Raw genomic sequence first — 22,271 nt, forward strand, 5'->3', positions numbered from 1 at the left:
AGGGTTAGGGTAAGAGATAGGGTTAGTGTCTGTCGAAAGGGAGGGAGACATGTTGGAATGGAGAGATGCACCCCTGTCCGGCCCCCACCAACCCCAGTAATTTGGTGGGGGTAGTGAAAGTTACAGGTATGGTGAGTGCGATATGAAACATAAGCTTACCATAATCATATTAATCCTTAATCATTTTCAATCATATTCAAGGGCTTTTGGAGAGAAATGAGACACAGATCACTGCCACTGCAGAGGGAAGGTGTGTGTGTCTGTGTCCAGCTGATGGCAGTAAGTAGTTGACAGCCCCTCGTTAATGGATCAAAGGAAGGCAATTATGTCTCTGCACTGTCAACTAGCTGCTGTTATGCAGATGCATACTTTTCAAGCAGACTGGTTAATTGGTTCTTAACTTATTTTGTTTCAACTTTAAGGAGTGCACTTCTCAAAATAATTATAATAACGGTGGTACTGTATAAGAGCAGCAACAACACTAGTATATCTGAACTGTCGCTGGAGTAGCGGGAATGCCACTGTCACCCCCTGCAATGCTGTGACCCTCGGCTTGGTACCGTAGACATAATTCGGCCCTTGGGGAAAACTAATTGGAGAACCCGGCTGTACACAGTGGGATGGGGGCATAATGCCTTTGGGAAGGTACAGTATCTGATGAATCATTCCAGAGTATATTATAGTAATACGGTATTCCAGAGTAAAACCATCAAGACGTGAGCATACTGGGGGCCAAGGCGCAACTCAGAAGAGACAGACCCATAGCGAGAGAGAGAGTGTGAGAAAAAAAAGAGACACAGAGAGAACTGCAGGCGAAAGCGCTTGAGGGAAGACAGAATCAATGGAGCTGCCTAAAATTCCACACAGTCCCCTTGGGGCATGGATACAACAGGAGGATGGGGGAGGAGGCGGTTAGAATGGAAGAAACAAGGGCAGAGGTCATAAAAACTATACGATTCAACCTGGATTAGCTCTCCAGGGAGGCAACACTGTCCTCTTCCATGAACTCATTGATGAGGGAGGGTCATCTTCCCTTTCTTGACACTTGTGGCCCATGTCTCAACTCTGTCCAAGAACCGTGATGCATATTGATGTTTCTTTACCCCCCTGCCGATTTCACTCTTATGGAAAGAAAGAGTTTGTGTGGGTCCTTCCTAGTGCTTCTAATGACAGGATTCTTATCCTATGCAAGGAGTTGTTACCCGAATTTTCCAGTTCTAGGTTTATTTAGAGGTAATTGGGTGTAATTAACTTGTAATTGACGAGTCTATGTTTAACGCTGTGTTTCCCTCGGGGAAAGCCCTAGTAATATACACTAGGTAGTGCTTACAATGTGCCACATTCAAATATAGAACAGTAGACCTACAGCATGTTTGTCAATAACATGCAGGCAGCAACTACAGTAAATAACACCTACGGTTTGTCAGGTCTGGATGCTATATTTTTCTCTCAGTCAACAGTACATTCTATCATAGTGTGTCTCCTCCTTGTGGTGTAAATGTGTATGAAAGGTTTTTGCCATATTAATATGGCCCAGCAATTTCATTCTAACGGAATTTATCATCTGAGCTCTGAGGCTGAACAATTACAATGACTAACTTTATTAGGCCAACTTGATTAAAGCTTTCCATGTGTATATCCTTTCATGTCCAAGAAATAAAATACAGAAGGTATTCTTGGCAGTTCACTTCTCAATGATAAGTGTCCTGTGACTGGTACAAAGTTCCAGTCATCGGCTTTACAATGGCACCATCTGGTGGACAAGATTAGCAAAACTCAAACAAGACACTTCCACTAAAAACATGAGTGGCACATCAGGATCACCAAAAAAAAGGACAGAAACTATCAGGCACTATTTGAAACCAATACTAAAATCCTGGAGAAGAAGAAAAATGACATCCCACATTACTTACTTACTACACATGTTAAACAATTAATTTCTATGACTCTTCCACAACAGACTTTCCAACAATGTATACATTGAAAAGTTATGGAAATGCGTTACTGAAACTTACTTGAGTCCCAGAGAGTATGTCGTATATGTTCAATCACAAGAATGATTGACATATACCTTTATTTTAAATGGAACAATAATGAACACGTTAATATAGGTATATTAAAAAAAACCTGATGGAACAATTTAAATGGAACAATAATGAACAAAATAAAATAGGTATGTTAAAAAAAAAAATGATTTTAAAATTCTCACAAAAAAAATCCAGGCATGGAAAAGACAAGTCAAAAGACTTCTAATTCTATTACTTTTCCTCTGCCGTAAGAAAGAGGAACAAATGTGATCCTCCAGTAGGAACCAGAGAAAAGGTAGAAAGGCTGCTGTACCATAGAACTTAGGACAAATGCAGTAAACAGGGGGATATGGTTTGCAGTTAAGCAAGATGGCAGTCTTACCTCAGCAAAGAGAATACACTGTAGGAGTTCCTCACTGAACTCTGGTCAACCTGAAGCAAGCTGTTCTTCTTTCCCTCCGTCTGATCCTGCAAAAAGCACAGGTCAGTATAAAAAAGAAAAAGGGAAAACCAAAAAAAACGGCTTCCACATAAAGGTAACTTAGTTAGCGCTTGGTCCTCCATTTTACAGAATAGCTTCTGGAAACGACAGAAAGGCTGTACCTTATTATCAAAGTCAGCTGCATAGTAGCCATCGTTCAGCCCAAAGATGATCTCATTTGGACTCCTGGAGCGGATCTGTGGAGAGACAAAGAATTGGTACTTGACTGTGGAGCCTTACGGAAGACAGGGAGAACAAAGAGCAGAAGACATCTGCGTGTCCGTCTGTGGCTGGGATGTTTGGATCAGCTTTGAAGAGAACGACGGCATATGTTACATTTTAAACAATATGATGTGCATGCTGCTAAGAAGTCGCCTTCGTTTGATGTTTAAGCTTTGAGCGGCATCCTACCGAGACGCTGGAACGCAAAATGTTTCTTTTACTTTAAGAGCCAATATTTCTGAAATTACAGTCAAATTGATTTTAAACAGCAGTGAGTATTACATAAACACGTTTATCAAATTTCACACTAATATGATGGTATGACACAAATCCAAATTGCGTTAAGTTACTCGGCCAAGTCGTTGTAGAAGACTAAATGCATATTTATCCTGATTTGTTGCACGTTAGATTTGCTATTACCTTTAGGACTCGACCAGACATGGCCCACTAAATGATACAACATGATTCTACCTTCCAAAATTAATTTAACTTGATCGGGTGCAATGCTGAAGGTTTGCGTGTGCCTGCCTGCTCTGATGAATCAAATCAAACAATCCCTATTCAGCAGTTCAATACCTATACATGCGCATAGGGATGTACCGAAAGGAAAGTTCTTGGCCGAAACCGAATATAGCAAACACTTGGCCGAAAACCGAATACCAAATAGCCGAATTCTTAATTATATATAATTTTCTTTTGGTACCACTGCTGTCATGGCTGTGCCTCTGTTGTAGAGCTACATGATTATGACAAAAAAGTATAAGGGTCCATATTGAGAACAGTTATTTATAACTTATATTTATTTATTGTGTAGAATTATTTATTTACTATGGTGTATTACATTTCTAATAAAAGACAATTTGTCTCAAAATATTAACATGCCATACAGTTGAATTGTTGCATAACAAAGAAATATCAATGGAAAAAATATAATAAATTATTCAAAATAAATAAATATTGAATAGCCTATACATTAATTGGTAGTATTCGGTATTCAGTATTCGGTAATATTCGGTATTTGGTATTCGGTATTCAGTAATATTCAGTAATATTTATTCTGACGTAAAATCCGACCGAACCGAAACCGAATATGCGTTTTTTTGGCACTATTCGGCCGAATATTCAGTGCATCCCTAGGCATATCGGACTGCGGTTCTGCAAAACCACCAATCCGTCACAGGTCTTCGGTGGTCCGTGCCAAGATTGAAGTCAATGGGTTCTCTAGATGCATGAACTACAGACACACGCACAGACGAACAGACCGAGATATCGATGAATTCTTTTGTGTCATTATGTCTAGTGATGCGCGGGTCAGGGTTTTTTCATAGCCCTCATGGCCCACAGCCCGCATGGAACCTAACCCACCCGCCCGCCCCGCAGAACAATATACAAATCAATGAATCCTCCCGCCCCGCAACCCGCATTTAAAAATAAGATGATATATCATCTCCACAATAGCTCATCTTTATATACGGCTCTTCTAAGTACCCATGGTCTACAGTAGCACAATATTGTCATAGGCTAAATAAACAAACGTGGTGTTCAAAATGGGGTTCTTTACTATTATTTGACAGCAAAAAGACATTCATTCAAAGACATTCATTCTCTCTAAATCGGGGGCATCGTCGGGGTAAGAATGGCGTTTCGTTTTTTTTTTGTCAATCATATTTATTATTTATACAGCGCCTCGCACTACAAACAGACAGCAAAAGACAGACAATATTAAATCCTGGTCTACAAAAAATATATATAGACTATACAGAGCATGCGAGCGGAGTGGGGCTATTTTTTATTGAGAACGAGCAAGTTTTAAAACGGCGGAGAAGCGAGGACCGCCTGCTGCTTTATGCCGTTCTGCTCTACCACATGTTTCATGATGTTTGTGAAAAGCTCGGGCCGTCTCTCACACGGACAGACAGAAGTCCACAACACTGGAGCAGCAGTAGCCTCAGCTCGTACAGCAACAGCGCTCAACTTTCTCCATAATCCACACAAAAAATTGATGTTTATAAATACATTGTGTTTTTTTTATCTACTTCTAGCAGAGTATTTTTATGTTGTGGTATTAGTACTTTTTCCACCACTGTCGCTGACTCCATTTGCATGCAGGCTATTGCTGCTGCAGGAACACGTGTACTCCATTGGCGGTCGTACAACCCTTTCTGTCAAGTCTGGTAACTAAACCTGTCTACTGTGTGTTTGTATCGCCACTCAATCAATGCGATTTGAGACGTGAGTTTACGAATCACAGTACACGATCTACCCGTCTCATCTGGTTTGTTACAGCGTACAGTGTTGAGAAGCGCCAGTAGCCTATGGCACTATAGTAACCCTACACTGCACAGATCTAAAAGCTCAGAACGTATAGCTGACGCGACGTGTTGCGAGCTTGTAGATCTGCTACTTTCGAAGCGAGAACTGCTGTTCTGTACGGGGAAGTATAACTCGGACTCAGTCTTTCAGCATTCAGGAAGTAACCAAAAATACACGGGGAAGACAAATCTTCACATTATAACCACACCTGGGAGTAATGTCAACTCCATACACAGAAAAAGTACAAAACTATGGCACCACCTCTTTAGAGATTATCCAAAATCCCAGACAGTATCTATTCTAGACTCATATCACAATAACGATATAATAGATACATTTCTCATCCTCTCTCTGTGTGTGTGTGTGTGTGTGTGTGTGTGTGTGTGTGTGTGTGTGTGTGTGTGTGTGTGTGTGTGTGTGTGTGTGTGTGTGTGTCTGTCTCGACCTGCTGTCCTGTGTATCGGAGTCCATCAAGGTTGACTTTCCATTCTATTAGGAGCTGGAACTGTTCCTTCTGTCCTCCCCAGATCCTGACCACAAAGCATGACACATATGTGTCCAGAAGGTCTGGCAGCATACCGAAGTCCAGGCTACGCCACGTTGGATTCTGACACACACACACACACACACACACACACACACACACACACACACACACACACACACACACACACACACACACACACACACACACACACACACACACACACACACACACACACACACACACACACACACACACACACACACACACACACACACACACACACACACACACACAAACAATACTAAATGTGTGGAAAAACTGTAATGTAGATGTCATTCCATCAGTGAGTGGAGGGCTGTGGTATCTATTAACACATTGAACACAAACATCTCCACACGGTCTTCTACACTACAATGTCCCTTATCCCTGCGATCTCTGGAATCCATTCGTCTGACTGACATTCAACTTTCCAAGGCAGCCATTCCCCTCTATTCTATAATGTACGGTTTCCTTCCAGCAAAAAGAAACGCTATCTCTTAATCTCTGGTTCAATGTCAGCCAAGGGATAAATGTCGAATGCAGCAGGGGTTCAGGCCGACGGCAGGGCAGGGGCTAGCGGTGAGAAGAGGGAAACAGAACTAGTGAGGAAGTAGAGGGAGAGATTTAAAATAACAACAGGAAGCCCAACGGAAATGTATCCTTCAATGGACCGGAGATGCCCATAAAGAAATGTAACACTGCAGAGTATCGGTCAACTTGAAGAATGCTAACGTTAACAGGACAGAGACACTGACAGACACAGGAGTCACCACTCTCATCTGCAGAGCATTATAGCCTATAGGCGGCTGTGTGTGTGTGTGTGTGTGGGGGGGGGGGGAGATAAGGTAAGAAAAGTGCTTAGGTCAGCTCATGACTGGACATTTGCTACACTTGAACTGCTGTTGTAGCAGGACAGGCTCCATGCAGAGAGCAGCTGGTACTGTACATGTGTGAGGAGCACTAACTCTAAGACAGCCAAAGGAAGGACAATGACATCATCCACAAAAATTACAACGGAAACATGAATGTGTTCAGCAGCTGGTCATATACATGTACATACTGTATAATAATGTACTAAATGTCTAATCACACACACACACAGAATAAGGGGGATGCAAGTTTAGCAGGGCATCATTATGTTTAATTCACGTTGATGCCCGCCTCACACTATAATTGATTATCCTTGAGAATAATTTAAAAAAGAAAAAAAAGAGTGAAATAGTATACGTTTTGTAGAAAAATACAACTTGCATCATGAATAACAGGACTGTCTTGGTTCTGCAGCATGGGACAAACACAGGAAGTTTCTTGCACAAAGCATTGAATAACAGTTTCCCTTGTTCTTTCACAATTGTCAAATCCTTGGCCGGCACTTTCTCTGAAACTCAATGCACGACAACACCGTCCGTCCAACAGTTGGCCGCAGCCATTGACTGGAAGCCTTCCCCAGGACGCAGAGTCAGACCTGAGGACTTTAAATTGTCTGCAGATGATGACACTCACCAATGAGTCTCGTATGACTTCACTCTTGTAAAAGTCTGGAAAGAGAAAAAGAAAGGCTGCTTAAACGTATGGCCAGACAAACAGCAAAAATCTAACTTCAGTTTACTGACTGAGATACTGATCGAGAAATATGCATTACAATGTATGAACCACAACTGCAATGGCTTAAATGGATTATGACACAACTGTAATAACCTAACCTCTTTAGTTTTGCCTTGGCTATTGTAAATGACAAAACCACTATAAGCTGTGACATTATGAACTTAATCATACTATGTGGTATGACAATGTGTGATAATATGGACTAGTACTTCTTCATGGATGTGTATGATGAGATGAAGTGTGGTTCTAAGAAGTGAGGCATCCATGATCAAGTATCATGTTGTGCTAATTATCCATGATCCACTAAAGAAATTGAAACTGAAACTGGGTACGATCCTCTAGTCTACTCTATTAAAGAGGGTGCTACTGTCCTCTATTTTACAGTCCTCTAGAGAAGAGAAGCGTGGAGGGTGATATTGCCCTCTACTGTACATATGGTTGTCACAGGTCCTCTACAGAGAGGTGGAGAGTGTTACTGACCTCTAGATATACGGTCCTCTATACAGAGATGGAGGGTGAAGTATGTGTCCAGCAGTGGGGAACCATTCTTGTTGACAATGTTTCTGGCCGCGATGCTTCGAAGATGACGTAATCGTCTCTGTGCAAGGAAAGGGGTACAGAGAGAGAAATACAGGGAGAATTAGGATGATGTCAATGTCCATAATGTCATGCATTCAGTAATTAGTGTGGTTGTGTAGGCATTCTAGGCAACTCACTATTGTTCTCTGTCCGAGAATCTTTTGCCAGCAAGTGAACCTGATTTTTGTAAATGTTAATATATAATATAAATGGTAAGACAGACTTCTTTCTAGTTACTATAGGATTTTACTATCTAGGAATTTAGCAGACACTCTTCCTTAGTGACTTACGAATTGGCTACTGCAGTGAAGACATCACTTGTTCTCAATTCTCGTTTTGTGTCTTACGTTTTTTTTTCTTGACCACAAATGTTAAGAATGTGATTTACATACCATGTTTTTAGACAAATGCTAGGTTCATTATTTACCTAGAATATTCTTTAGATAGATGCTAGGTTCATGGTTTCATAAGCAAGGTAAAGAATCCTTATACATGCTCATGCAGAGATACAGTGTAGAAACTAGGAAAACCATGAACCTAGAGTCCATCTGAAGAATATTCTCATCTGAACATTAAAACCATAGCATACCAGGTAAATAATTAATCTAGCATCTGTCTAAAAACATGGTATGTAAATTACATTCTTAACATTTGTGTTCAAGAAAAAAGAAACTTAAGACACAAAACGAGAATTGAAAACAAGTGATATGTCTGCACTGCAGTAGCCAATTCACTAACATCAACCGAGAGAGGACATAGCAAGAAGGATTACAGGCAGAGTGAAGTGAAGTACTTTTTAGAACGTAATCGCTAAGCTTGCTAATAAAATAAAAAGATCACTTAATAAAAGCATGACATCTTCAGGCGTTTATTATTCACATAAACTCAAGATTAACTTGGTCAGGCGTGGTCAGTCATGATAATCACAGTCACATGTTAACTATGGTACATTGACAACATTGATCCACTCCACATTTGCAGCAAACTTACAACGGAAAGACGCTCCATTTGAAATCGGAGGTCACGTGTGTGCTTCCCGTTTCATAAATCCCGTTGTGTCAACCAAGCCCAGAGCCAACATACCGCTGATGCTCTGAGAGCAGTCTTTGTGCACGCTTCAAGCAAGAAAGTCCATGACTCCTCTACACAAACTCTGTACCAATCGCACAACACAACACAACATAAACCAGCACTATGGCTATGACTCCAAAGCTCCAGGCTTCCACAATTGTCTCCCAAAGGGAAGGAGAGAGCGAGAGACTGCTTTCAATTTTCTGGAAAATAAAATAAAAGTAAAATGGTGACGCAAATGATGTCTGGGGGTTCCACAAAGCATGGGACACAGGAAATTATCTGAACAGACTGAACACTAGCAATTCAGGTCCCACAGTGCTTCAGGGAAGCTACGTCACAGAAACAGGACAGCTCTCCTCACCTGACCAGCAGAGCCAGCCTCCACTCTATAACCACAGCCCATACTGGGGCTAAATCTAAGTCATGGGATTCCCTATAAGATTATGGGCTGCCGAAACAAAAACACTGTTTGTTCTGTGGGGGCTTTTTCCGTTTAAAAATGCCAGTGGACATATTTGAATGGGTTAATTTTGGACCACAGGCAGAGAAAAGCAGTGACTAATATACTAAGACAGTATGGAGCAAATGTAGGCAAGAGTGAAACAAACAAACAAACAAACAACCTAAACAGAGAACTCACATTAGTCCAGATATTGCAAACGTAGGTCGCAGTTTAGTATGTTAACCGTCACAACTTGACCGTATCTGTCTGTCTGGGTAACAATCTTTTATTGTTGATTGACTGTCACGCTCTGACATCACTGTGATGTCAGGTGAACCATACAGAATCCCCTTTTATGCCCATATATGGAGATCCCTGATGTCATCAATATTAAGCCCATATCTGTGAATGCCAATACTGTATATACAAGGCTGTCTAACCTATAGACTATACATGTACATGTCAGTCTAACCAGTGTGGCTGGTTCTATACAGACAGGAATCTCCATATAGGCTTGTTTTCGCCTTTAGGCGTCTTACGGTCTTACTAGTCTCATATTGGGACTTTTCTACAAGCACAATGGTCAAAGATCATGTGGTCACTTATAGTTATACAACTGTTAGAAAGGGGTCAACAGGACCTGTAGATGTGAATAGGTAAAAGCCTAGTCACAATATGGCTGAGCAACCCATTATTACCCACCGGCCACATTCATGTTCACATATTGACTATCTTATGTATAGGGAATTGCCTTATAAACAGACATTACTAGATCAAAGTTCATTTTTTGTATGGAATTACCATCTTGAAAGAGATTTCACATAATGACATGATCCTGGCCGGCTGGCCCTCTCAGTCTAATGTATACATGTCCATATCTACTAAAGCTAGAAACAAAAGAGAGTATTCTAGTCTCTGATGTCATAAAGTGATGCATCATGGGGCTGCTAGAGACCAACTAAACAAACACACACTTCAACAGTAAAAAATAACAGTGATATACAAAATCAAAAATGCATATCCTATAACGTTCACAGTCAATCTTCCATGAACTACCCAACCCAACAGCTATAGCATGCGTCAACTGATCACATTACAGGCTCAAATTTCTTTCTGGATTCTTGATTTTGGAAGAAAGAGGTTTACACATGTTTAGGCATACTAATGTTCTGAACAGTTTATTATACAAGTAACTTGCACTCATTTTGTTGCACAATATTTTAACAATGGTTTATGAATGGAAAGGTGTAAAATGTATTGATAAGGATAGAAAACCTAGTGTTAAATGGGACTGAGCTCAAATATGTTTGGCATTTTTCAGATGAAAGGAAATTATTTCAGTTAATTCCGTTGAATTAAGATTTCTCCAATAAAGACGGCAATTCCACAATGCTGTAAAATAAATCATTTCGAATTGTAAATTTTTTGCCCAAATCTGGATTATTCTGATTAGTTTGTTTCACTTTGCCATTCATTGACTCTTGAAACTTTATACAAAGTCCAATAACACATAATCTAAATCTTCATCCTCATCCTGTTCTCAAAGTAATACAACTACTGAAAGCAGCTTACATACAACAGCTGTTGGTTTTCTAACCAATGCAACACATTGCCATATTATAACACCACTTTAACAGTTTTTCTCACAAATGGCTAAAAGGGATGGGTCGGGATAGAGACCGGAAACAGGGAGAGAGAGAGTTGGGCAGTTGACATGCAGCAAAAGTTTGTCTGACTCGCTGTCAGGTTAGGTATCAGAGCCTATGTGATACGCATCTTAACCACTCGGCTATTGACACCCAGGGGAAGGAATTATGATTATTTTATAAAACATACAAAATAAATGTGTATCTTCGTTCTATACAAGAGATCTACTATTATTTCTTGGTCTCTTTGTGTTAAATCTGTCTACTTAAACATCGTATGGTACAGTGAGTGTTTTCATAGCACACAATTATACCAATTTAGCTATATGATTTAATGTTTCCCATTTGTTTGTATGAATTAAGATGAAAATAAACACTAACAATGCAATGCATATGGACCTATAAGCTATAATTAAATAGCACTTGTGTAACATTGAAGCAACATTGGTTAGCTGTTCTTGCAATTATCTAGATGTAGTGTATCATTAATGAATTGCAGATGCAGGCAACTTACATATTACCGATTTACCATAGATTCACAACGGTAATATGTATCACAATATTCATCACAACAATATAACAGGATGTCAACGACTAAGTGATGATGACTCATTCTTATGTACACAAGAGAGAATTAAAAAGGTTGAGTAAACAGCAGCGCAAACACCAGCCTCATACTACTTGTCAGAGAACTAAGTTTAGCCAACAGGTTTTTGTATACAAACTAGATGTTGGATTTAACATAGCCAAATTAGTGGATAATGAATATCAAAATTCGTTACGTCACGTCACGTCACGTCACGTCACGTCACGTCACGTAACGTCACACTTTTGCCCCTACTCTTATCTCTGGCACCGTTGCCCCTATCCATGCCAAACTTTGCACACACACTCCTTGGCTGCCAAACCACAACCTCCAGCCCTGATTTCTCACATGGCTCTCTTCTAGCGCCACCATGAGGCAGATCTTTGCAAAACACATTTTTGGACACTGCTCCTACAGATTTTGCCCTAAAATCACGCAAAGCGGTACACAGTATCTCTGTCATGTCATCAACATATATCTGTCCCATTTTCCATCTGATTGGCTACAATTGCCTTTAGAAGTTTGTGTATGCGACCAAACCGTCGCTTATCTCCCGATTAGGGAGTCTTACTGGTAGGTTTGTCTCAAATTACCTACAGTCAAAGTTATTGGTCTGCCACTGTAACTTAAAACTAATGAATGAACTGGATTCTGCATTTCTGATGAATAGTTGGCTGTGCACCCTTGGATCCCTGAATGAATTTATAACATTGTCTTGTTGTTGTGCATGACATGAGAGATGAACCTGTATAGTCTGTGAACCAAGCTTCAGATGCGACACACCATTATTCTTCTGGCTGACCCTGTCACCTGAGCTTGAGTCTGATGATGATAAGATAACTATGTGGATGTCATACAGCAGTGTTTCTCAAAGTGGATAATCCAGGGACTGTAGGTTCCTTTAGGGGGGTCTAAATTGACCCATACAAGGCTGTAACTTTGGCAGTGTACGGTTCATTTGGTTCCATTTGTTCACTGTATGTATGTTCACTGTGAAGGGGAAACCTTGACATTTTAAAGTTTGAGAAACACTATGTATACAAGTGCTGACAGTAAACCAAAGTTGCCCTGGCTACAAGCCTCAGTCATTCCTCCTCACAAAATAATAAGATAGAATAATTAGAACTGACATGGTTTAAAGAACAGTCAACATCAGCCTAGTGGTTTGTTCGCTTCTGTGTGTTTGTTTTGAAGAGTCTGTCAGACCAACACCACTGGTCTCCACTGTGAGCTAACCAGTTAGCCACCGCAGCTAACTAGCTCAAGTTTAGCTTCGCAGGCCTCCTGTGCTTCTTATCTCACACACAATCTGTGCCGTTAATGAGTAACGTTGTGAACCTGTTCCCCGCCGTGGTCATGTGCATCATGTGTGCATATGGGTGTCGTTGCAGTGCGGTACGGTGTCTACCTGCTGGGACGTCAGCTCTACGTGCAGCGGGCGCGAGGACGAGGAGGCTCCGGGGTTGCTGTTGACAGAAGCGGCGGGGATGGCGAGGTCCCGGCCGGCGGTGGAGCTCATCCTCCCCCGGTCTATCGGCACCTTAGAGGCAGTTCATTCAAAACAACAAACAGCCCATTCTCCTCCTGGGGCACTAAAGACACTCGAGTGGAGGGCTTGCGACGCTTGTTCACAGAAGGAAACGTGTGCACAGGAACGTCTGGAGGCACAGAAGCAGCACAGTGTGGAGCTGTCAGCTGGCTAAAAGGGGCATAAACAAAGTAGCTGTTTTGCTGCTACTCCTCGCTTCGGAAATCCATCTCCGGTCGAAGCCAAAGAATGAGGGCCGCTGATAGGCTCAGACTCGCGTCGCTCACGCAAAGGCGTCGCCTTCCGCGGGATATACGTCTTGTGATTGGGCGGTTTGGCTGTCGGTCTTCAGTGACGGGGCGGAGCTTTATGGAAATCTGTCAGAGCTGCTAAATATGAGGAAGGCGCACGGCCCAGCGTGACCTGCAAGTGACAGTCCCTTTTCCCAGTTTATTTTAGTTTTTTTAACTCTAGTCCATCCTTAATTGTCGGTCCCGTTTTTTTTACTTTACTAGGCAGTGGTGGAAAAAGTACTCACATGTTTTACTTTTAAATATTAATACTGCAATGTAGAAATATACTCTGTTACAATTGTAAAAGTCCGGAATTCTAAATGTACTTGGTTCAAAAGCTCACATGCATTGTGCGAGCTTGGATCGGCTATTTTCAAATGGCCGGGAATGAAGTGGTTAATGTATGTTTTGTAATAGGCTAATCAATCTACAAAGTATAACTAGTAACTAACGTTTTCAAATAATTGTAGTGGAGTAAAAGTATAATATTTTACTCTGACTGAGATGTAGTGCAGTAGAAATACTCCAGTAAAGTAAACGATTTGAAACGTGCGCCTATTTACTTGTACACTTTACTAAGCAGAGTGGGCTAGTAGTAGCATTACCCATGAAGCACGCAAGAGGGCAGCCTCACACTCAGCGTGGAATGCTCTTAATACAATGATTGATTGATTGAAAACGTTATTAGAAGTTTGCATAGGAAAAGGTACAGTTTCATGACAGTACAGTTCACTGGTACAAGTTTAACAAAAGGGATACACAAAAAAAAAAAACCTACGCTTGTTTCAATTGAGGTCCTTTTTTGAACTCATATCAGGCTACCATTGAATGACAGACAGAACATACTATGCAGAAGATATCATAAAAAATGGTATTTACACCAACAGGCAATGTAAAATTAATAATATCGTTCCGACTACAATTTTGACTTTACATCTGTTGTAAGGGATATGTCTTTTAATAAGGTGATATTTGTTTTTATTGTCTCTCCAGCTCTTTAGTAAACAGAAAATGCATTTTCAGATCAGGATACCAATTTTATCCAATCAGTCGAGGGAATTCATGCAGCATGAACAGGTGATGAAAGGAAGAAATGATCTCTCTCTCTCCTGACTGGATAAAATTGACAACCTACCTGAAAATGTCTGTTTAGACCTGGAGAAACAGAGAGACCCCTTACTGAACAAACACTGCAGGGGCCATCAACGCTTTTTCAGGCACCAGACCAGGACCCCTTAGCTGAGAGAGAGAAAAAAGCAGGGACTCCCAAACATAGGCCTAGGGCCCTAGGCCTATATTATATAAAATCGTGTTACATATGAATTCATTTTTAAAGCCTTCCATGTTCCATCCGACATAAGAGGCTTTCAAAGCTTAGCTCATTACCAGGAAGGCCTGCAAATTTCAAATGCTAGAAGATTGAGGAATAGTTGTCTGCCACTCACACTACACGAGACTAGGTAGCTGTAGCAGCAATATAGAAAATAACACAAATCACACAACACTGTCCAAACCCAGGGTATATTAAAAAAGCATCCACTTGGAGGAGTGTTGCTGGTAACTGTTCACTTGGAGGTATTCCACAGATTTGTATTTGTACATCCGTTATTCTATTTTAGTTTAACCCCCCCCCCCCTCTTTTTTCCATTAATTTGTAATATTTCTAATGTATTTTCTGTGTTGTACAACAACATAATATATAATGTAAGGTATAAAGAAAAGGCAAGGTCCTCTTATGCTCACCTGCACAACAGTTTTTTCAGCAGCTACTCTCCTGAATCTTCAGTACCTGAAATTGTATTTTTAGTTCATTTTTATTTTTTAATAAAAAAAAAATTATTGAATTTTGTTTAAGAGTTGGGGAGACAGGGTTACTGAACAGGGTTCACGTTACTTGCAGCTTATGCAAATGTGGAAGATACTTTGAGATGAGAAGTTTGAGATGTCATAATTTTTAAAATTATATCAAGATATTTTCAATGTAGCCTAGTATACTTCAATGATTGTTCAAATATAAATAAAAAATGTATCAGAACTATATTGTGTATGTATCCGTTTGATGAGAACAACAACAATGCACACATCTCATTCTGAAAATATACAAAAAAGTTTATTTAAATACAGGCAGGATGGGTTTATTGCTTGCACAGTAATTAGAGACTTGTGTACACTGCTCTTTGCAAGAAGTCACTTGGTGAATCCATAATTAATTGACACTTTTTTTTACCAGGTACCACCATTCCAGAAGCTGACATTTTTTGCGATCCCAGGGTAAAAACTTGAACCCCCAAACCCTTATACATTGTGTATTAGTGACACCTTAAGAATACCACTTATGGGTATTAGAGGAAGCTTTAAGAAGACATCACCTTTGTGATGCCTTCCTCTTTGCTACAGTATATCACCCTAGTGATTATGCGTTGTTACATACAGTAGGTGGGAAAAGACCCCGTAATCAGACATCAGAATTTCCACCCACAATAACACTTTCTTTGTGAACTACGTTTCAAAACACTTGGGAGATGCAAGGCAGCTCAGGTTTGGCACAACTGTCAAAACACCCACGTGGGCATGGTCAGCAGCAGAATGGAAAAACAAGCTAAGCACAAATCAAGAACACAGTAGTACAAAAAAGTGCATCAATATTCACTGAAAATCATTGGACCCTGTGTTTTCCTCTCCAAAGAATACAATTAATACTTTGTGGCGTTGTACAATCACAAAATACTCATATTTGGCACATTCACAGCATATGCGTGCACTGCACATACAGTATGTGGGGACAATCATTGGATCTTTGGCTCAATCTTTGGGTATTTTAACCCAAGAGTGAAGTTGTTCCTCGCAGTTACATTTTGTGCATTTCAGACTCAGAGTGACAGGATTTCAAGGTTTGGAGGAAAATTACAAGAACACCATGGCACTTCTTGTATGTTACCTTGCAGCTCCATCTAGTGAAACTGATCTGCCATCACACCTTACAAGCAGTTCCTCATAGTCCAAACTATGCCCCCTCTCTTCAGACGATGCCGACAGCTAGAGATATTGCATACATCTGTAGAAGGACACTTCTTTGGCAGTGGAACTGAGATTAATTAACTGTTAAATGTGACACCATCAGGGAGAGAGGGCATTCTTTCAGGCCACCATTTCCGCAAACATGCCATATGTTGAGGAGGAACTATGCTTACAGTATGTCCGTGACAATGCTGAGAGCAGCAAGGGTTTATTTACATACATGCTCATGTATAGAGTTTGCAGTCCAGACACAAGTCAGAGCCCCAGGCACAGTTTTAGATGGGATTGTTGTGAAGACTCTGTCACAGTCCTCCCAGTTCAGACGTTCCAGAGTGGCCCTCTTTTCTTTCACTGGACATACAGGACATCACTCTCTTTCAGACCAAAGCGCGTCTTGTACTTGTCGAAAAGGCACCGGAGTGACCTGATATACATGGCATGGTACATATCCACCATATCTTGAGTAGGCTCTTCAACTTTTGGCACTGTGATTGGCTCTCCAACTATAACAAAAAAAAAGGACAAAATCAATGGAAGCACTAATCATGCATGAATTTCTTAAGCGCTTCAATGTTAACCATTAATATACTGTATCCTGAGGCTGAACTTGGCAAATATTGACAGTGTGGATGGTCTGTTAACAAACCGTCTCTGTTGGTAACTGTCCTGTAATAACCTTTTAAATAAATGGTTTTCCCCAAATAAAAAGCCGTTGTCAATGTCTAAACTAAATTTTGATTTATTGTTGGCCAATCAATATCATGAAGGATTATTCAGAAGTGGCTGAAATATGTTCTAATAAACATAATGATGCATTATGTTGTATATAAATCATTAAGCACACAAAATAACCCAAATGTAATGGAGCCAATTGTGCGCACACACACACCACACACACACACACACACACACACTCACCTATGGTGGTGATAGGTTTGCAATAAGGCATGATGCCCCAGGAGTCCGAGATAAGACCACATCCATGGAATACGCAGGGGGCGAAGCCTATGATCTTCTGCAGTCTTCTCTGGGCATTTCTCCACCAGCTACCCTCTTCAAAGATCACCTGCTTGTATGCATCATTTTCCCCAAAGGAGTACACTGGGACCAGATCAGACCTGGGGAAGGAAAGAAGCGATGATTGAGCAACAATCCTTCCCCCGTAAATATACCAGAAAATAGTTGTATGACCAAAATGGTTACTTTTCAGGATATAGAAAAAATAATGTTCCAATGGATAGTTACAAGTTAGTTAGTCATTTAGACACACTTAACAATTTTCACTTTCAAACTGTACATACATGATGAAGTAGGGCGTTCATTTATGAAAAAACATGAAAGTTATAATATTGAGATACGTTTCCACCCGACAGCAACGATAAAAAAACAGACCACAAGCTGCGATGCTAATTGCTAGAAAATATAAAATAAAAAAATTATCAAACTCATTAAAAGCAACATTGCAATATTCTATCAGATGATTAGTGATATTTGAGCGAGTATACCACTCTAAAGCTGCGTCCAAACCTGGATGGTTCGAGGGGCGCAATTACATACAAAGTAAATGCAAAGACGAGACGACGACGCCACTGAACGGGTGCGGCGCGAACAATCCGAAAGGGGCGGCGCGAACGACGCGAACGGTTGCTTCGGTATCTTCGCCCCCACTTGGAAAAATCCAACTGAAGCCACCTTCGCTTCACCCCCACTCCACCCATCGCGTCCTGACAGCCAATCAACGTTGATGTTGTCCAGAGACACGGACATGATTTTGGTGTTTGGAGTTGGGACTCCCTTTTTTCCGGGTGTTTCGCCTTGATTCCAATGGGACATGATTTTTTTACCAACGCGGACCTGCCTGACCAAAGTGAAGCAATAGAAGAAATAGCTTCAGGTTTGAACCCAGCTTTAGATACAGTAGATAGATATAGCACATACAAGCATCCACATATTATTATTAACAAATAATAATTTTGATTAATAATTTTGATTACACAACCAATTAAATGCCATGATTTAGAATAACCATACAGTAAGTGGTGCTTACAACTCCAGACAAATGACCCACATTCCCACAGTATTTACTTATATAAATTAGAAAAATACCCTAGTTGGCAAAGATGGAGGTCTGACAAACTGTATTTCCATTTAACAAGCTCTAAGCTTCTTTAGCCTAAGTAAAAAAGCCTACCAAACTTGATACATAACCCTGCAAAACCAAACCCATTTGTTTCCCTGTGGGACAGAATGTTACACAGCAGAATCCTCAGTGTGAAATTAGGATTTACTCCAAAGACTGTACAAATGGACCCTTTCAGGCTAATTTGGTTATATTTGAACACATTTGAGACTGAGGTAAATTTTACTTATATTGTGCTTCAGGTTTTATGGGTCTCAATTTGATTATTATTATAAAACATACATTAACCACTTAAGCCCTATATAAATTATGGCCATTTGAAAATAGACAATCTACAAGCTCACAATCCGTTGTCACATTGTGGTTGTCATTGGTTATTGGGAGAATCCGCTGGCTGCAAAAAACAGTCGGCTGAGCACAAAAAGAGTTTATCTGCTGCCAGCCAAAATTTGGTGTGACCGTGCCCTAAGGCTGCACCCACACCAAAGTACATATGAGAGTGGATTCCCCATTTTGCCAATGCATTTCAATGAGAATGGAGCGTTTTTTTGCAGAAATCCTCTACTGGCATGAAACCACTCCATTCTCGTTGAAATGCATTGGCGGAATGGGGTATCCACTCTCAAAGGTACTTTGATGTGGGTGCAGCCTAACAGAGTTTTTTCCACATTGCAGTATTGATACTTTTACTTAAGTATAAAATGTGAGTCAGGGTTTCCTGCAGGAAAAAGGCATGGTCAGGTGGTGGAGGGGGGGGGGGTCTGGCGCGTGTGCCGACATATTTTAATTAATTAATTAATTAAATTAGTTTAAATTAATTCCCTTATTTTAGACTAATTCTTATTTTTGCCCTCAACATAAGAGGAGAAGTTGACTCTTGTCTCTTGGCCGGGTGCTACAGATTTTAGGCCCCCTGGCCCCCCTGGCCAATAAAGCGCTGCAGGAAACCCTGCGAGTACTTTTTCCACCACAGTGTATTGTCTCACCCTTTCTCGAGGGCCAGTCTCACAAAGCCCTTGCGTTTCTTCAGGGTGACACTGTTCATGCCAGGTGCACAGTCCAGAGACTCTGCTGCTCCCCCAACAACGATGACCACAGCATTGCCCGTGCCATTATATGACAGCAGGTGGTCAATGGAGTTCCTGTTTACTGGACAGATACCTGGGCAAAAATATATAACATGTTAGTGTTATATATATATATATATATATATATATATATATATGTAACATATTATTTTGTATTACCTTCATGAAGCAACAGTTCTACTGACTGACCCAAGCGAGAGTAAACTAAAGCATCAGAGTCTTGTGAAAAGTACTATAAATATTATTTATTAGTCTTTATAAATGTAGATTTATAAATGTTTCAATCAGTGAAAATAGTCTTCTATTCAAAGACAATAGTTGCCCCAAGAAGTGTGAATGTATTGTATTTATTTTTTAAACAAATAGGGAAATAAGCAAATACAGTAACCTTAAATCAGAATACATTGTGTTAATATCAAAATATAAAACAATGGCTTAAAGCTGAGTAAAGTCTACGTACATACGTACATGCATACATAATCTACTCTCTACTGCAGCAGCCCATAAAGGTAACTAGAGTCCATTTCATCTCAGCAATAGGACAAAGCTCAGTGTCCTCTTGCAGATACAGCTATTATTAGCATTATCAGACCTCGACTCCCTAGGAATTCCTTACCTCCAGACATCAGGTAGTCTCTCAGAACTGGGAAACGAAAGTTTCCCGCCAGAGTAGCCAGGGAGGGCCTTATTCCTGGGAACTTCTTGGAGAAGCCTGTGGCTTCTGTGCTAAAGTTACAGAATGCACCAAAACAGAGAATGCCATGCGGATGGTAGCCAAAGATGTAGTTCCGGCTCGGCAGTAGGTCATGGGTTTTAATTAGCTACAAAACATTGAGACAAAAACAGAGAGCATTGGATTAATTTGTATGCATGTCATGTTTGTAGCAAGTGCAAGACTAAACTAATTAACTCAGTTCTTGTGTGTGAGCAAGCACATACAATGAGCACAAAACGTGTATGTAGAACTTATCCTTCTTACTTATCCAACACTTTAAGTATATGGCCCTGCTCTATCTGTCCTTCCTGGTACATCCTGCTCCATCTGTCCTGGTACAACCTGCTCTCTATGTACAGCCATAAAACATTAACTGCTGCAACACTATACTGTATGTTCTATACATTGCATATTTGCCCTGTGCGTTTTGCATAGACATTTCACCATCTCTTTATCAGTAGTGGCATCTCCAATGAATCAGAATACCATGAAGCGTTCCACCGACTGTCAATCAGTCAGTCAGTAAGTCCGTCCGTCCGTCCGTCCGTCACCCCTCATTTCTCACATGGCCATCTTCTAGCGCCACCACCGATTCTTGCAAAACACATTTTTGGACACTATTCCTACACATTTTGCCCTAAAATCACGCAAAGCGGTACACAGTATCTCTAAGTCATGTCATCAACATGGATCGGTCCCATTTCCCATATTCCCTCCTGATTGGCTACCATTGCCTTCAAACGTTTGCGACCTGACGGTTGCTTATCTCCCGATTAGGGAGTCTTACTGGTGGATAAAATGTAAACTGTACACCATGTAGCCTTGGATCTAGTGTGATGTGTGTCTAGTGTGGACAAGGTCTCCCACAGTAGTGAGTCAAACATGCAGTTGCATAACCGTATTAGCAAGTTTCAGTGGAGATGGCGTGGTGTGGTAGATGTGTCAAGGAAATAACTTTTGGTGGGGCCAATAGCGAATAGAGATGTCTTACATTTACCAGCATGTACTGTATACTAACAGGAGAAAAGATGGGGATGCAGCAACAACAGCAACCTGCTGCCTGCTGGCACCAAGATGTGCACTCCATACAACTGCATGTCATGAAATGCAAGAGGGCTTTAACTCCTCCTTAGTTCAACACTATAACACTTGTTGTTAAGACTTTTTCATTTTAAGGGGACTTTATCAATTTAATTTAAGGGGACTTTTCACATAAATAGTATATAGGGTAGGGTCTTGTTTTGTTAACCATCCACACTAGCAAAGACTCTGTTTATCTCTGGGTGTGTCCCTTCCCAGTTTTTAAACCCTTGAGGACAGTAACTTCCAACATAATAGATAAAGATAATAAAAATGTATCCAGTTTCAAAAGCAAATGTACTGTACTGCATACAGTGACAGATTTTAGCTACCATTTGTAGGAATTGCCACAAAGGGTATACCACAAAGGGCATAAGTGGATTATGGCCTTCATTTAATTACACAGATTTCTTATGAAGACATTACTGGAGAGAAACAGCATCAACCCTCTGGGTGAATCCTAATAAAACGCTCCAAAGACTGAGAAGTGCTTTATTACACAAAGAAAATGTGATGTTTCGAGCTACACGCTCTTCATCAGACTAAAGTTCACTTCCGTCTGATGAGAAGTGTGTAGCTCGAAATGTCACACGGGTGCAATAAAGCACTTTTGGAGCCCTTCAGTTTTATTATTTCTATAAATCAATCTTCCTGCACTTGTCTTATATCACCCAGCACCTGCCCAATTTCAGGTTTGGGATGTGCATGTCTGTCTTCTTTTCCATGACTAAAGAATCATGATCGTCCAGGCAGTCTCACCTACAGTGCTCAAAGTACAGACCACAGTGATAAGCAAAGTTCAGGCTCCAAAGATTGCTACTCTAAATTCCCCCCTTGTTCATCTTTGGGGACTTTTATGCTTCAATGTGAAGATTAACATGCTCAGTTTTGACACAGAAATTATTTTC

At 40.6% G+C, this 22,271-nt stretch overlaps 2 protein-coding genes across 2 annotated transcripts in view; both read right to left on the reverse strand.

Annotated features, from left to right (window-relative positions):
- uvrag (UV radiation resistance associated gene) overlaps nucleotides 1-13,162 on the reverse strand; it is a 123,372-nt gene extending 110,210 nt beyond the window's left edge. Inside the window, exons 1-6 of the mRNA XM_080748904.1 lie at nucleotides 12,910-13,162; nucleotides 7,655-7,772; nucleotides 7,073-7,107; nucleotides 5,489-5,650; nucleotides 2,631-2,705; nucleotides 2,410-2,495 (exon numbers count right to left, since the gene is read on the reverse strand). Coding sequence (XP_080605030.1) covers nucleotides 2,410-2,495; nucleotides 2,631-2,705; nucleotides 5,489-5,650; nucleotides 7,073-7,107; nucleotides 7,655-7,772; nucleotides 12,910-13,020 — 587 coding nt within the window. The 5' untranslated portion in view covers nucleotides 13,021-13,162. The remainder of the gene's footprint in view (nucleotides 1-2,409; nucleotides 2,496-2,630; nucleotides 2,706-5,488; nucleotides 5,651-7,072; nucleotides 7,108-7,654; nucleotides 7,773-12,909) is intronic.
- Nucleotides 13,163-16,688: 3,526 nt separating this feature from the next.
- Nucleotides 16,689-22,271, reverse strand: part of LOC308304725 (uncharacterized protein) — a gene marked incomplete at both ends in the record, with an annotated part of 38,234 nt that continues 32,651 nt past the window's right edge. Inside the window, 4 exons of the mRNA XM_080749355.1 lie at nucleotides 16,689-16,843; nucleotides 17,259-17,458; nucleotides 19,467-19,641; nucleotides 20,185-20,389. Of these exons, the coding sequence (XP_080605481.1) occupies nucleotides 16,689-16,843; nucleotides 17,259-17,458; nucleotides 19,467-19,641; nucleotides 20,185-20,389 (735 nt within the window). The remainder of the gene's footprint in view (nucleotides 16,844-17,258; nucleotides 17,459-19,466; nucleotides 19,642-20,184; nucleotides 20,390-22,271) is intronic.

The sequence above is a fragment of the Nannobrachium achirus genome, assembly GCF_963921795.1.
Source record: "Nannobrachium achirus genome assembly, chromosome: 19".
Taxonomy (NCBI): Eukaryota; Metazoa; Chordata; class Actinopteri; order Myctophiformes; family Myctophidae; genus Nannobrachium; species Nannobrachium achirus.